General features: G+C 44.0%; 1 protein-coding gene across 2 annotated transcripts; it reads right to left on the bottom strand.

Moving 5' to 3' along the window:
- LOC103713673 (DUF21 domain-containing protein At2g14520) lies at nt 1-11,565 on the bottom strand. Of its 2 annotated transcripts, XR_001879814.3 has the most exons (12): nt 11,017-11,565; nt 10,231-10,307; nt 10,055-10,138; nt 9,803-9,916; nt 9,588-9,674; nt 8,162-8,301; nt 7,982-8,069; nt 2,351-2,424; nt 1,051-1,172; nt 681-925; nt 292-452; nt 1-238 (listed from the first exon to the last, which is right to left on the bottom strand). XR_001879814.3 is itself a non-coding variant. In XM_008800682.4 (11 exons), exons 1-11 carry the CDS (start codon nt 11,192-11,194, stop codon nt 408-410), a joined length of 1,254 nt encoding a protein of 417 aa, XP_008798904.2. In that variant the 5' UTR covers nt 11,195-11,565; the 3' UTR covers nt 1-407. The 2 variants fall into 2 exon arrangements, 1 of the variants encoding a protein (XP_008798904.2); XM_008800682.4 differs by having other exon boundaries at nt 1-452.
- Nucleotides 11,566-16,369: the final 4,804 nt, after the last annotated feature.

Below are 16,369 nucleotides of genomic sequence, written 5' to 3'. Positions count from 1 at the left end.
TTTTAGGACAAATATAAATTAATTCAAGATGTATGGCAGAAAATAAGGTCCAAGAATAGTACAGATCGTGTAAAGCAAGGTAGGCGGCAGACTATAACAGCTTACAGTCTCATAAAGCAATTGCTCTTTTGCGTACCAGTTGGAATTTAATATACGAACAAACACGAACCACCCATGAACTTCTCTCTTGATTCTATGTATATTGCAGACTATGAAGGCTTAGCATCCACTCATATCCTCACACATAGGACACTTTCACCACAACACACCACACAAAAAATTCTGGCTCAGATGGCGGAATTGATGTACAAATGGTTCTTTATATGATGGTTATGTGATATACCATGCATGCATCTGACTTTCATCTAAAGAAACTCGTACCAAAACGCAAAGTCTGAACCAATACTTCACTGCCGATCCTCGTGATAATCTGTCTCATCAAATATCTCTTCCTGCGATGAAAAAGAAAAAGAGAATCAGAAGAAAAATATCATCCTCCGATCACTGATAAAGCAAAACATTATGAAGAGAAGCTACAAATTTTCAGTTGAACAATTAGCTAAATTCTAGCGCATTTCCAAGAATTGCACCTAAGTAATTATAGCGTGGTGGGTCTCCTACATTTTGTCTCAAAATCAATTAGCCGAACTTTATTCAGCAAACAAGAGCATTTGGACTACCTGTAGTAGCTCTTCAATGACATCCTCCATTGTTATTATCCCAATAGCCTCTTCATCTTCATTTATGATGGGCAGGGGTTTGTCTTCAATTTGCAGTACATCATCGCCTGACCGTTTTTTACCTCTACTGCTGGCCCTGTTTAGCTTATGTGAATTTGATGGATGACTCTTCCACTTGCGTAGCTTCTTGGAACTCTCCAAAATTCTTTCATTAGGCTTATCACCATCAACATTCAGCCTCAAATCTAATTTCAACCCAAGAAAGGTACGTACAGGCGAAAGAAAGAAAAGAAAAGAAAAATCAGAACTAAAATAATAGTTCATAAATAACAGATTGTAGGCCTGCAGAGGCTTATGTTTTGGAGCTCACCACCATCTGCAATGTTGCTAGGCTGTTCTGTTGCAACTCTTTGCTTCACGACAACAGCCATGTGACTGTGACCCTTCTGAAACTCATTCAAAATATCGTACAGAGGCATGTCTTCCAGAACCCTAATAACATTCAACAGTTGATTGAATTATTTTGGAATTAACACATATTGAAGCAATTTAAATCTAGAGAAGTTTTGTGCTATTAAGTAAATCAACCTCATTTATGGTACAGCACAAGAGCAGAAAGGAGTAATGCTTAAAGCGTTATACATCGAGGATTCAAAGTGATTTCAGGAAATGGACACCATATGGCATGCAATTTTTTTATATGGAAACAATATGGCATGCAAAATTAAACTCCTGATTACTAATTAGAAAGTTTATACTCTTGCAAAAAAACAGATCCTTGGAAGATGATATGACTGTTTTATCTAGTTGTTTGTTTGTATGCTAAAAAAGTTGTTTGTTTAATTTTGTTCCATTTCTTCTTCTTTTTTTTAACGTTATAATGCCCCTATAAATTGAGCGGAGAAATTGTGAGCTTGTCTCACTAACATAGCTGCTCTTCAATGCGCATGAGATGATGAAATATTAGTTGCTAAAATCGTGTTTAAACATCTAAAGTATGATGATGGAAGCACCTTCTTATTATATTAATTGTGCTAGCACATCGTGAGATGATGAGAACATGCTGTGTGAATTCAACATCTGTACATACCAAAAAAAAAAAACCACATACATATGCATGTGCGAATATATGTGATTTTTTTATGTAAACTCTCTACCATTAGATTTAACATATGACAGTAAACAGTGACCAAGCCAAGACAAATCGAAGTCACCTAATAGCACTACAGCCTTAAAACTATTCAAGACAGATGCCAAGTTCCCAAGAAAACACCAATCAAGCACATCATTCCAACTCCCAATAACTTCTTCATCTAAATAGGTAGTTTTAAGAGATAACAGCCATCTAGTTCCATTCCATTTTTCACATGAAGGGAACTTGATAAGACTTCCCAAATCACCATGAGATAATCACATATGCATAAACAATCTGCAGCTGTATTTTAAGTAACAAAATATTCATGAAAAAGCTGGAATGGTTCTGAAATTCAGAAAGAATGCCGATCATCCTTTTCCAGTTACAAACGAGAAGCCCTAATTTTCTTAACCATATTACTAGTGTTTAATTGCATGAATGGTAATTCAACTTTTTAAGTATGTAAGTTCTAACACTTAAGGGTAGAACGTTATTGTTGTATTGGGAAAAAGATTTTTTTCCAAATATTTCATACCGTGGAATCTTTCGAATTGTGACACTCTTAATTGGCACCTCATCATCAGGGTGTATGGACAATAAGTTCTTCACCTACAACAGAATGAAGACATTTCAGAAGCATAAGATGAATCACACATTTAAGTATATTAAGACACTGCAGCTTAATCTAAAAAATATGTACTTTATATATTTGTGAAACCAGACGTTCCAACATGAGCCAATCATCATGAATTAATGGAAACGTCCAAACTGTTATTTGCTAAGTTGGGAGGTACTAAGAAACAGCAATTATGGTGCCTCGATGAATTTGTTAATTTATTATGTAGTATATACTTTGTGTAATTTGTGACCTTACAGAGTCCCTCAACCAATTTAAAACTGACATGTGATTTTGTCAGTGCTTACATCAAATACTTCAAATGCATGTTTGAAAGCATAGTATACTTTTGTTACTTCAAACTTTGAGCTCCTTGACATGTTCAACATTATGAAACTTGCCTGTTTTCATGACACTTCTTAAACCATGATGGCATTGTCTTCCATGTCAAGTCTTCATACTTAGAGCAAATGATATCAAGGCAGATGCTTTAAAGAGAAGTCCTGAACTATGGGCACACATGCAGGTATGGTGAATGCTTGAAACATCCTTACACATCCATAAGCTGAAATTTGAACATCTTTACACTTGCTCAAGTATAAAGAAGTAATTAGGTTGATTGTTTGGAACATCATCAAGATGTATACATACACTGAGACACTTGAAAAGCCATGCCACGTTTGGTCTATTGGAGAAGAAACTAAATATCTAGTTCATAAAGTTGTAAATAGATTAGAAATCAATTGATAAAACTACAACTATTTTGAAGATTACAATTATATATAAATTACATTATTTGTATAATTTACTCAAGTATTTGATTTTGGTTAATTTTTAAATCAAGGTAAGCATCAGGCGAAAATTGGTGATTCCAAATCTGATTAGGTCAAATCAACACTGGACAAGACGAGTGTATAAAGTCTAAAACTCTCTCTAAACAAGAGTTGTGAAAGAAGTAGCCCATTTGTATGGGCATATGACTGCTCAGAATAGTAGGAGTAGAAGTCAGCTATCAAAGTTGAGTTCCCTCCCAAGTCCCAGGTTTAAACTCTGCCCCACCCCCTAGTACCCCTAAAGAATTTGATGTTTATTAACTAGTCCAACCAGCTGGTGACGAGCAATATCCTCATTGAAATTAAGTAAAAAAACATTACTTAAGATTGGTGATGGGATGGTGAAAGCTACCATTGCTCAAATTATGCCAATTTGATGGCCAATCAGTAAATCACTTATTAACTTATGCTCATATAAAATATTCAATTGTTGATATGGCTTTTTGTCATGTGTGCCTCATTATCAGTTAACTGACCCTCAAGTTAGTTTGTATTGAATAGCTCGGATGTGATAGCTTCTAATAAGTTTGCACTGCATAGCGGTCATACTCTCCAGTAAAAGAACACTTGAAGCAGAGCTTGTGAGCTTTTGCCTTCTTTCGCCAAGGTGATGAGCCCATGCTTGAAGGTGTTGACTTCTTTAACCCTTGCATGCCGGTTTCTACAATAGTTGGCAGATTCTTTATCCTCTTCTGCTGGCTAGGATCTTTATTAGCGTTACCCATTTAGTATCTTTATTAGCTTAACCATGCACATAAAGCAGTCAAAACACTGAAAATGCTTAGATCCTAAAATTTCTAACCTGAGACAACCCTCCCATACAAGCTTCCGTTTTATTCAAAGTTCAGTCGGTCAGGTTGATTTAAGTATCAACTCTGTTAAAATTTTCAGAGATACGTACATCTGACTGTGCTATTATAAGGTTTTATTTTAGGGCTAAAATTTTAAGCACCAAGGCACTCTACATCCTGCATAAACTTAAATTATACTCTTCGAAGTTCAACCTTAATCCTGTCAAATTTAAACAGAAATTCCAGAATACTCCTTATTTTGTGCAAGAATCCCCCCTCCCCAACCTATCCACTTAACTGACCATTAGCACTTCCATTACTCCAACAACCAATTCTTAATTATGAGAATGTTCTTTCCTACTCTTTTATTGGAGTATACTATTAGCCTGTTGCGGCACAATATGATTTACAATATATTACGATACTCTCAAAGTAACAGTATGAATCATCTTCTAGTTACACAATATATTGAATCATATGATTTATAGAGTGTTTAGAATGAAATACACTGACATGTAGTGTATTTACATTGAATAACAATCAGAAAGTAGAACATATGATATTCATATTTCAGTGTCTATAAAGAAACCTTTTTCTGCAGAGAGAAAAACTAACAATTATAATGAAACGTAGACCACTAAGCTGATAATGCAGGTAAATAAGTTGATTTGGCACTAAAAATTGTGCCAGTAGGCCAGCCCAAAGTAGCCAGCCCAAGGGCCACCGTACCCTGGCACAAGGCAGCCCATCTGGAGGCCACCTTGGTCTACTTAGGGAAGAAGGAGGAGCCCTGTGATCGCCAGCTGTTGAGGCGGTTATAACCGCCTAACAGCCGCGATTACGGCCACTTCCTCCACTCCTTCCCCCGGAGGGGGCTATAAAAGCCCAATGGGTCCTCTTCCTCCTCACTGCCTTTTTTCTCTCTTCTTTCAGCAGTAGCAGAGCTCCCCAAAACTGCCTTCGAGTCACCGGAGGAAGCCTTCACAGCTCCTCGGAGCTAGGTAGGTCCCCTAAAGCTTCTACTAGTTTCTTCCATGCTTTACTATTGCCCCGATCTATTTGGGTTATGAGATCAAAACAAAAAAGAAATAAAAAGAAAAAGAAAAAAAGGAAGAAGACGAAGAAGAAGAGAGGGGAAGGGGGAAGATCTAACGCGGGGTTTTCAGCCGCTGATCCGGCACCGGCACGATCGGCCACGGTCGTCGACGGCCGAAGATCCTCCCTTCCTCCTGATCTACTCGGGATAACAAGAGAAAAGAGGAAATAGAGGGAAGAAGAAGAAGAAATAGAGGAGAGAGAGAAAACCGTACCTGTGGTCGTCGGCATCGCCGGTCCTTGGCCACAGGCACCGTCGGGCTTCGGCCACTACTGTCTTCGATCCTCGGTTGTAGGTGCCGTGAGGCCGGAGACTAGCTATCTCTCTTTCCCTCTTCCCTATTTTTGAGATGAAACAGAGAGAAGCAGAAGAAGAAGAAGAAGAAGAAGAGGAAAGGGAGGGAGAAGAGCTTACCTGGGGTCCTCGACCGCAGCCGTGGCCGCAGCCGTCGACGGCTAGAGGCCCTTCCTCCCCTCCTTCGGTCGCAGTAAGCTCGAATGCACCCCTCCTTTGGCGCCGCAAGTTCGGCTGCAGCCATGGCCGCGGTGGTGGGTTCTTCCCCTATTGCAATGGGAACGACGGAGGAGCCACCGGCTCCGACTGCAGGCTCCGCTGGCCTTCGGCTGGAGCTGTGGCAGGCCGGAGGCCCCTTCCTCTCCGGGGGGGTTCTGACCCTCCATTCCCATCGAGGAGAAGAAAGAAAAGATAGAAGCTTTGAGAAGGAAGAAGAAGAAAGAAGAGAAGGAAAAGAAAAGAAAAAGAAGAAAAGAAAAAGAAAAGGAAGAAAAGAAAAGAAAAGAAAAAAGAAAAGAAAATAAAAAAAATAAAATAATAATAAATAAATTTGAAGAGGGGATGATATTAAAAGAATTTGGGCTAAATGGGCCCAAGATCTGATGAGATGGGTTCAACTGAATCTGGGCTAGATAGGCCCAAGATCTGATGAATGGTCTAAGCTTTGGTTTGTGCAGCGGTTGGGCTCGGGCTGGGCTTGGGTTGAGCCAAGGTTCTCCCTAAGTCAAACTTGAAACTGATTTGGGCCTGAATATAAACCCTTTACTCGGCCACTCGGCTAAAGGGATATTAGCCCAGTAGCTGGGCCATGGGCTTGAGAATAAACCCCTAAGGCCACTGGGCTGAAGGGAGTATTAGCCCTGTAACTGGGCCATGGGCCTGAACATGAACTTTTTTGTTAGGCCACTAGGCCGAAGGGAATATTAGCACTATAACTGGGCCATGGGCCTGAGAATAAACTCCTTACTTAGGCCACTAGGCTGAAGGGAATATTAGCCCTATAACTAGACCATGGGCCTGAATATGAATCCTCTAATAAGGCCACAGACCTGAATGAAATATGAGCCCTCTAAGTGGGTTGTAAATGATTTTGGTGAATTAGGTCTGATGCCATAAAGCCCGTTAGACTTGAATCTAAGTGAAAGCCGGACTTTGTTCATAAATAAATTTGGGCTTTGGGTAGACCCCTTGCATAGTACTTTTAGCAAGTAAATTACACTACGAAATGGGATGAATTAAATAAATAAATAAATAAATGAGCAAGTGGTAAATAATTTGATCTCTATGACATTGCTAGGTGTTGAGGATTTGTCATCTAAGCGTAGAAAATTGTGAGTGTATTGAGGTAAGTAACTCTAACACAAATCTTATTGATTTTGAATTACTAAAATTATTTTAGATATGAAATTATGAATTATATGATTGATTATGCATTTTCTAAAAATTTTAGGATCAAGCATATGTTAGCAAGTGTTGCATGAGTTGGCTAAATGGCATCTTCAATGGATACTATATTGTGTATACATGAATTATGATGATGTAGAAAATTGCATGAAAATGAAGTTTGTAGCATGATCATAGATTTCATACAATATGATGCCATTATTCATCTTTCAATCTAATTATGAAGTATAGTTTATGAAAATTATGAAATGATTTATGAACTCTCAGGTTGCTATGTACGACCCCCGCCAGCGGATAATAGTAGCTTGGCATATGACCCTGCCAATGAGTAATAGTAGTTGGCATACGACCCTCGCCAGCGAGTAATAGTAACTTGGCATACGACCCTGCCAGCGAGTAATAATAGTTGGTAAACATTACAGCTCTGTCATGGATATAATAGTGACCATAGCTGCACTATCACATGAGAGCACGGCTTTTAAAACATGAAATAATCGCAGAATTTTATGATGCATATCCATATTTATGAACTTGCTTAATTGGGCATGCATTGCTTTATGACCAATTTGGATATATGGTATATGAAATGCTTTACTTTGTTATAATTGTGATTTTCTTTAAACAATGCATTGGCATGAGGAATAGTATGCTTGATCCGGTAAGATGGTGCATAGTTACTTACTAAGCCACATAGCTCACATAACCCCTTTATTTCCTTTTAGATAAATAAGGATGCTAGGAGCCAGGAGCTTGATGTATTTCAGGGTTTGGGAAAAATTTGTTTGAAATGTTCAAACTTTAGAGCGTTCTACTATTCCATTTTGGAAAACATTCTATGAATGAAATGTTATTTTTGATATGAAATGTTAATGTGGCTTCGTGTTATTGTGGGCAATGGCTAGCAGTAGTACGGCCGTGTCACGGGCCGGATCTGGGGCGTGACAAAAATAATTAAAATTATGTATGTGTTTCATTGCTATATCTATAAAATTTGTATTTAATAACATAAAGGTTACAGATTCAAATCATCAAACCTTTGATACTATTCACTAGCACTCGGAAGTTCAATGGTATGTATTGTCACAATTGCATACATATTACATAAGCTCACACATAAAAAAAAGGCTATTACCAGGATGAGACCAATTATATTTGTGGGTTTTTCATAGTAAACTGGCACTCTGCTATGCCCCTTATCCAGAATCAACTGCATCAAATTCCTGCACAAAAAGTTACAAACAACAGAAGTTTCAACATACTACAGAGAAGAGATGATACATGTCCTTAACTATCAGTGAGAAAGGATAAAAACCTATCAAGTTTTGCATTGATATCAACAGCAAAGGTTTGAGATAGAGGAGTCATGGCATCACTGGCTTTTTTCTCACTAAGTTCAAGTGCTCCAGCAATGATAGTCGTTTCATCATGGGTCAGTTCTCCCCCTTTCCCAGCCTGCACACAGGACATGAAAAAACTATCAACTTCTGATGATGCTAAATAACAACATATGTAATAGTTAATGTTTAGTTACATACAAATATTGTCTAATCAAAGTTCGCCGTATCGGCACCAGACTACATACCGATGCCACACTAGTACAGTATCGGTACGGTACTGTACGAGATTTTTTTAGCATACCGAGTGTCAATAAACCACCTATACCAGTTACTGGTACCAAACCGGTATGACACGCCTTGTACCATCCAGTTCGGGCCGGTACGGCATACTATGGTCTAAACATTGTCTACAATAGGCAAAATCTATCCAAAGACCTAAAAGTTACAATAATATGACTATATAGTTTGGGAAAAATTATCCCAACTCGATATTCCACTGGTGCCTGCATCAAACATCCCATGTGACATCTGACTATAATCTTCCACAGAATGTTGTAATCACTACGCACTCTTGTTATAGCTTACAGCTATAAACTTATAAATAGACTGTTGGCTGTAGTTGTACAGTATACAGACAGTCAAGAGGCACTTAATGCCTATAGCTAAGTAAATATTAGAAATTAAGGTATCCCAAGAAAATAATAAATCCAAAAAAGTATCTAGTACAAGGAAAAATTTAAAAATAGTTGTGCTCCAAAGCAAATGAAGAATAGCATATCAATCAAGATGAGTGAATGGGAAGAACCCACTTGGCAATCTTTCATATTCATAAATCAATCTCATCCACCACAAAAATGGTGGGAAACATCATATCACACGCCTAGGCAAGATGGCAGCCTTATTGGAAACATTGCTCTGTGCCTCATCCATGTAATCTGTATACCCACTTGAACTTTCCTTAGGATCTTACTGATGTTCAAGCAAATGTTCCTTCCAACGAATCAATTGATGTTCTCCTAGCTCCTGTTGGCATCATTATATTGGATAAACAATTTTCTAGCACTTATTTGTTGATCTGTCCCCCTGTTATTCAATTAAGATATTGTTATGCCTTTCATCAATCTCCATGCTCACCATTGTGGTATTGAGGCTAGATTTCAAGAATGAAACGTGAATCATTCGTTTGAGGGGGAAAAAAACTGTAAATGCCTAGTAAGAAGCATTCAACCTCGGATTTCCATATAATAATATTGGTATACAAAATAAATAAATGTGAAGGGTCATGCAGCAATACCTCTGCATGGCAAATTAAACCAGCTTTTAGCTTATGACATTATATGAGAACAAGATGCAAATTGCAGAAAGACATCATCTACAATTCGACTACGTTGAGAAAGTTACCGCATTCCCATGTAAAGTAACAAGTGTTTTCAGCTCAGCTCTGCGGAAAAGAGCTACATGTCCATCTCCCAGCAAAAAGTCCAACAACTGAAAATTTGAGACCATATATGATATTAACAACTATATGTTGGAATATCCATAGGACAAAGAAAGAGAACTACAAAGAATTTTCAGATATGTTACAATACAATTATGGGCACCTAACAGAATACTACCTTGCTAATTGGATATGCAACAGGAAAGCAGATCCACACAAGCACACGGACTATTGGCGCAACTGCTGCTCCAATAGCTAACCCATATCGAGAGCACACAGACTGTGGGATAATCTGTTTGCAGACATGAAGGCAGTTAAAGGGACTAGATAGCATTTCTAAGTGCTCTTTTTTTGGGGGTACAAATTTCTAAGTGCTCTTTGTGATTGCAAAGCAAAGGAAAAATGGACCTTCAGATGTGCAAAGGCTCACCTCACCAAACAGAAGTATCAATGTCACTGAAATCAAGATAGCACCCCATGCTGTGACCAAACTGTCAAGAAAAATGGGGAGAGCCTAAAACCAAGAAGACAAGCTTATATACGTAAAAATGTTCCATTATCAGGTCACAAGATGACTCACTGGAAAAATATCCACAAAAATTTTACCTCCATGGCTGCGGCATTGCAAATAAGAAGAGTGCACAGCAACAAATGCTGTCTCTGCACAACAGGCAATATCTTGGCTGCCAAGAACAAACAGAACAATCCTATGATATCAGCATTTACCGTCTCCTATATACCATAATAAAACAGACCTTATTCTGAATTACTAAGATAGATAGTCATCCTTATCATAGATATAAAATTGACTTATTGATGTTTGAGCCTGAATTTAAAATTAAGTTGCTTGGTTTTAGCCACTGTGATGTTTCTAGTTCAATATCAAAATGCCTTACAAGCAACACCACGCAGTTGATCATATTGCATACGTCTCACAAAAGGCTGTGTTAGACCTACGCTCTGATGAAGATCATTCCCCCCACTTATGCAAGGCCGCACATTTATTATATAAATTTCATACACTGGAGCGCTAGTAAATTTTTCGGCAGTCATCCTCTACGAAACTTGCCTCCTTCAAGATTAGTACTACAGTTTGGAAAGGAAAAAAAAAGGAAGTTAACAAGTATTGGCCTCACAAGAATCAACTAGGAAACATTTTTTTTTCCTCTTTTTCCTTTCATTTCAGTCCCTCCTCATTGCATTTATTTGCTTTGGAACTGCATATATTCCTTCCTCGCTTAACTTTTTTTCCTAACAAATAATCCGTTAATAACTCAACTGAATTTAAATATTTAAATCTAGGCAATCTCAACAAAACTTTTATTTTATCCATATCAATCTTGGGCTAAATAATTAGCTTTCATTAAGAGTAATTAAGAGTTGTGGACATACCGGCGTGCTTGCGGTCCTGAGGCGTGCCGGACTTGGCGAGGACTTCGAGGTCGACGAGGCTGAGCGACATCAACCCCAGGGTGAGGCCCGACATGAGCCCGGCGAAGAGCACCAGCAGTACTATGATCACTATGTGCAGAAAGAACCGCCCCTCGCAGCAATGGTACTCCACCGCCATCCAAACCAGCAACTTAAAACCCCACCACCCCTTCTTCTTCTTCTTCTTCTTTTCCTCCCTCCCAATAGAGAAGCAAAACAAAGAAGAACCAGGACAACCACTTTGCTGCTTCTCCAAGAACAAGCCGAGCAAGAATGGGTGAAATCCCTTTGGTTGTTTATTTTATGAAATATTCTGCTTCCTTTTTTTCTAATTTCTACTTTCTGTATCTGCAGAGGGAGGTGAAACCTAACAAGATTGGATGAAATTTTTCAAATAAAAAAAAACATAAACGAATTTTTAAAAAATCTAGGATGAAATTTTCTTCATTTTTTCCTTTTTCTTTTTGATGACTCTCTCCTCCTGAAGGTCGGGGGTTGAAGGTGGGCTTTTGTACGGTTTTCGGACCGCGAGAGGGGGTTTCTGGATGACGGTGACAGGAGCGACGAGTGGCCCGGGCCGTAACGGAGAAGATAAAGCGACAGGTAGTGATTTTGGCAGGAGTAGGAGTTACGAGTGCGCCGTTCGGTAGCTACCGTTGGATTGAGCGGTTCCTGTAGGGATTCTCTGCTGTCGGAGAAAATGAAGAGATATTATCTAAAATTACGTAGAAAGTACGATAAAAAAAATTACTGAAAAAAAAAGATGGTAGAGTCGAGCCTCGGACCAAGCTGCCCTCCTCTTAGAGTATGCCCTCCATATGAGATTTTCTAATGCAGTTTTTAAGGATACAACAAAATAGTACCCCTTTTGTTTTACTCAGGTAGTATAATATGTGCATGATAGAAATATAATATGTGATCCAAAGGCTCACATGTCAAAAGAACGGTAAGTTTCTAGAAAGAAAAACTCTGGGAAGAGAAAGCTCCTCGGAGGTGTTTTAATGGCTAGTTTCCGTCGGTGAAGTGCACGGCGAGGTCGTCATCGGTCAAGAAAAGGAGGCTTACCGGCATCGCGTCGAGCTGCCCGGTTCCTGGTGGGGCACGACGGCTGGGGTTTCGTGGGCAGTCCGACGACTCAGGAGAGCTCTCGTCTTCATCTAACTCTTTCTCCTTGCTGGGCGTCTTCTTCTCGCAGGGCTTCATCTCATAGACCGGAAGGGGAAGCAGCTGGCGGGGAAGGAAATGGAAGGAATGGCGAGAGGCAACGGTAAGCCTAAAACTACTGGTGGAACACCTAGCGGCAGTCGGGGGGAGAACTCTGGCGCCTGGTCGAGGCCGGGGTCGTGGGTGACTCAGTGGCCCACGGCCGCGAAGGTGGAGCGGCTGAGCCGCCGCTCTTCGGAAGTCCTGACACTTCCGGAGGAGCCCATTGCAGCGGCTCGGCTAGAGTGGGACGGCCGGGCAGTCGTGGTACGTAGCCTTGGCCGCCATGTTCCGGCTGAATGGGTGGCCAAGAATGTGGCTGCCCGAGCTAAGCTAAAGGAGGTGGTGGCCGTTCCTTTAGCGGACGACTACCTGGCTCTATGCTTCCGGTCGTCGGCGGACCGGGATCGGGCCTTAAATGAGGGACCTTGGGTGGTGACGGGGCAGCTCCTCGCCATGGCCCCTTGGGTCCCAGCCTTTGAGCCGGGCAGGCCGGCCGATAGCGGTGGATGGGGTCACCAAGTAGTGATGGGCGATGGGGTATGCCCGGGTGAAGGTGGCGGTCGACGCCACCGCACCCCTTAAACCAAGGGTCTTGATCCAGAAGAAGACGCAGGTGCAGTGGCAGCCCTTCGTCTTCGAAAATGTCCCGATCCTCTGCCCCCGGTGTGGACGGATGGGTCACTTGGAGGCGGCGTGCTGCTTTCTAATGATCCCCCGACTGGTGGAGGGTCGGCCATCAGAGGTGGTGGACCTTGGGGGCGGGTATGATTCAACGCCTCCCAATGCCGGGGAGGAGACCCAAGGGCCAATTTATAGCCCTTGGATGGTGGCGACACGGTGGAGACCTCCGCTGCGAGAGAATCGACCCCCACGGCCGAGGGAGATGACTGAACCAGGGCCTGAATCGACCTCGACTCGGCCGCCATCTTCGGCTGCTCGCCCGGAGACGACCACGCCTGACCCGGGCCTGAGTCGCCCCAAGCCCAGCCGACATCGCCGGCTGCTCGTCCGACCCTACCGGTGTCCCCGGTGGACACTGATGGCTGGCAAAAGCCGACGAAAGTCACCTGTCGATGGTCGCCAGCAAGTGGGGGGGCAGGTCCATACTCGGAAACCCTTGCCCCACTCTGGGTTGACTCGGTCGATGATCTCAACGAGGCTGACCCGAAGCCAACAGTGGTTCACGAACCGAAGAGGGTGAGCCCGGATCCTAGTCGGGCTGATCTCGGGCCCAGCGAACCGAGTAGAGCCCGTGCCCACAGTAACAAGCGGCTCAGGGCCCCGGCGGGCCTTAGCCAACTACCGGTCCCGGGCAAGTTGGCCCAGTCGGCCACTTCTGGGCCGGCCTAGTGAGCCCGGGCCTTCAGGGCTCGGCGTGGGATCCATGGGCCGGCGGGCGCGGCCCAAGGCGCGCCGTGGTCAAGCCGTGCGCTCGGGGCTCGTGGGCTGTGTGGGCCCAGCCGGGCGCGGGGGGGCTTAAAACAGGACCGCGGGCCCTGCTTCAGGAACAGGGCCCGCGAGCCCAGACTGGGGGGCCCCACAGGCCCTGCCTGTGGGGGACCCACAAGCCCAGTTAGCTGCATGCATAGGGGCCCAGATTGAGCGGGACTTGCATGTCCAGGGAGATCTGATCTTGGACCTCAGGGTGCCAGCAGGCCCGTTCCACTATAGGTCTCCGGGTCGGGGACTGGTCTCAGAGCAGGGGACCCCCTTGCCTGCAGGTCAGACCCCCCTCATGCGGGACCCTTGGGACGCAGTTGAGGGCCTTGGGAGAGGCCCAGATGGGGTCTTCCAATTTGGCTTTTTGACCCTAGCCTTGGGCGAGCAGTTGGAGGCGGCCCCCAGTGGGTGCGAGGCCAGGGGCCATCCTGGGTTGCACTTGGAGGAGAGTCTGACCGAGCCACTGACACCACGAGAGGGTGCGGTAGGGGTGCCACTCGGAGGGGCACCCCGTGAGGGACCCACAGACATAGGTGACAGTGGCGACTGCTCCATGGACATAGCTACGGCTGGTAGGGCAGAGGGGGATCACCTAGCTATCGTGCAACTCATCAGGGCAGCAGTCATGCGCGACGCATCTGGTGTATGCGTTGAGGTTGAGCAGCAGGGCGACCTAGGCCGCTAGTTTGAGGTAACTCTCAAGGCCCGGGGGGAGGATGAGTCTGAGGCCGACCACGCGGATTATGATCCATGAAGATTCTAGCCTGGAATTGTAGGAAGGCGGCCAAGCCGGCCTTCATGTCTTCCTTTAAGCGGCTAGTGCAGGTCCACTGTCTAGAGATCTGTTTTCTTTGCGAGATACGGTTATCTGGCGATGGGCTCGGTCGACTAAGGTGGCACCTGGGGAGGGACTGGGAGACCTATGTAGTCGATTCCCAGGGGCTGTCTAGTGGCCTTTTGGTCCTGTGGAGGCGAGGGGTGGCGACGATTGATGTCTTCCACAACTGCTCTCAATAGGTAGTCATGGTTGTATCAGAACCTGATGCTGATCCGTGGGTGTTGTGCGGTGTGTACGCGACCATGGATCACAGGGTTAGGAGAGCACGGATCACCAACCTGGCCGCCCAGGGCATCCCAACGGTGTTAGTTGGTGACTTCAATTGTATCCAGAGTGTGAGTGACAAGAGGGGAGGTGCAGTATTCACAGATAGAGTGGATAGGAGGGAGTTTCGCGACTTTGTGTTGCGAAACGGCCTGGTGGACTTAGGTTTTTTAGGACCATGGTTTACCTGGTGTAACAATCAATCTAGCAGTGCTAGGGTTTGGGAGCGATTAGATAGGGCCTTTGCATCCCCAGACTGGATCCTTTGATTCCCTACCTGTCGAGTGAGTCATTTACCCTGGATTGCATCGGATCACTGTCCTTTGCTGATCTCCACTTCATCGGGACCTTGTCATCATAGCCCCTTCCGCTTTGAGAAGGTTTGGCTATTGTACCCTCAGTCTTGGAATATTGTTCGTGATGCGTGGTGTGTCCCGGTGCGGGGGGATGCGATTCAACGGGTCTCACGCAAACTCGAGATGACCAAACGTCGGCTTTGCTGTTGAAATCGCAAGATAGTGGACGATATTTTTCGGTGATTGAAGGGGGTGGAGACTGCGATTATTGAACTGCAGAGGAGAGAAGACCTAGGAGGTGAACTCCCAGTGGATGACATGACCGACCTTCGGGGGCTTCTAGCGACTCACCACTCATTACTACGGCAGCATGAGATATTTTGACGACAGAAATCTCGGGTCCAGTGGGTAAGCGAGGGTGATCGCAATACTAGGTTCTTTCATCGGACGACGGTTATTCGGAGATAGCGAAGCATGATCCACTCATTGCAAAATGGGTCCGACCACCGAGTGGAGGGTGAGCCTGCCGTTAGACAGGTCTTACTTGATTTTTTCCGCTCTAGATGGATGGAGGATGGAGGCCCTGATGATGGTGACCACCTTCCGAGGGCTGATGTGGGTATGGATGATGACGAGAATACGATCCTGGTTCGGCCAGTATCGGCACAAGAGGTGTAGAAGGCAGTCTGGGCTCTGGCAGCAGATAAGGCTCCGGAACCCAATGGGTTCCCCCCTTTCTTTTTTCGAAGATATTGGGGTATCATTCGGGGAGCAGTGGTTGAGGATGTGCAGTGTTTCTTCACTCGGGCAGCCATGCCTGAGGATTGGAAGGCCACATTCATTACGCTCATTCCGAAGTGTCAGGAGGCGGTAGAGCCGGGTCACTTTAGGCTTATTAGTTTGTGCACAACCTTGTATAAGGTTGTGGCGAGAATAATGGTGGGCAGGATGAAGCCCCTACTGCCGGGCATCATCAGCCGTTGTAGCGGGGAAGAACATCTCCCACAATGTTTGTTGGCCCAGGAGATGATGTGGGATCTTCAGCGAGCACCGAAGTGGCACAGCTTGATGGCAGTCAAGCTGGATATGGAGAGAGCGTATGATAGGATCAGGTGGAGTTTTCTTCGGAGGGCACTGGAGGCATACAGCTTCCACAGGCGATGGATTGGACGGGTCCTAGGGTGTGTCCAGGGGCCAAAGTTTTCTATCTTGGTCAACAGCACACCGTCAGCTTTCTTCGAGTCCACTATAGGGCTGTGGCAGGGATGTC

The sequence above is a fragment of the Phoenix dactylifera genome, chromosome 16, assembly GCF_009389715.1.
Source record: "Phoenix dactylifera cultivar Barhee BC4 chromosome 16, palm_55x_up_171113_PBpolish2nd_filt_p, whole genome shotgun sequence".
In the NCBI taxonomy this organism is placed as follows: Eukaryota; Viridiplantae; Streptophyta; class Magnoliopsida; order Arecales; family Arecaceae; genus Phoenix; species Phoenix dactylifera.
This window is presented reverse-complemented; position numbering and strand designations above follow the sequence as displayed.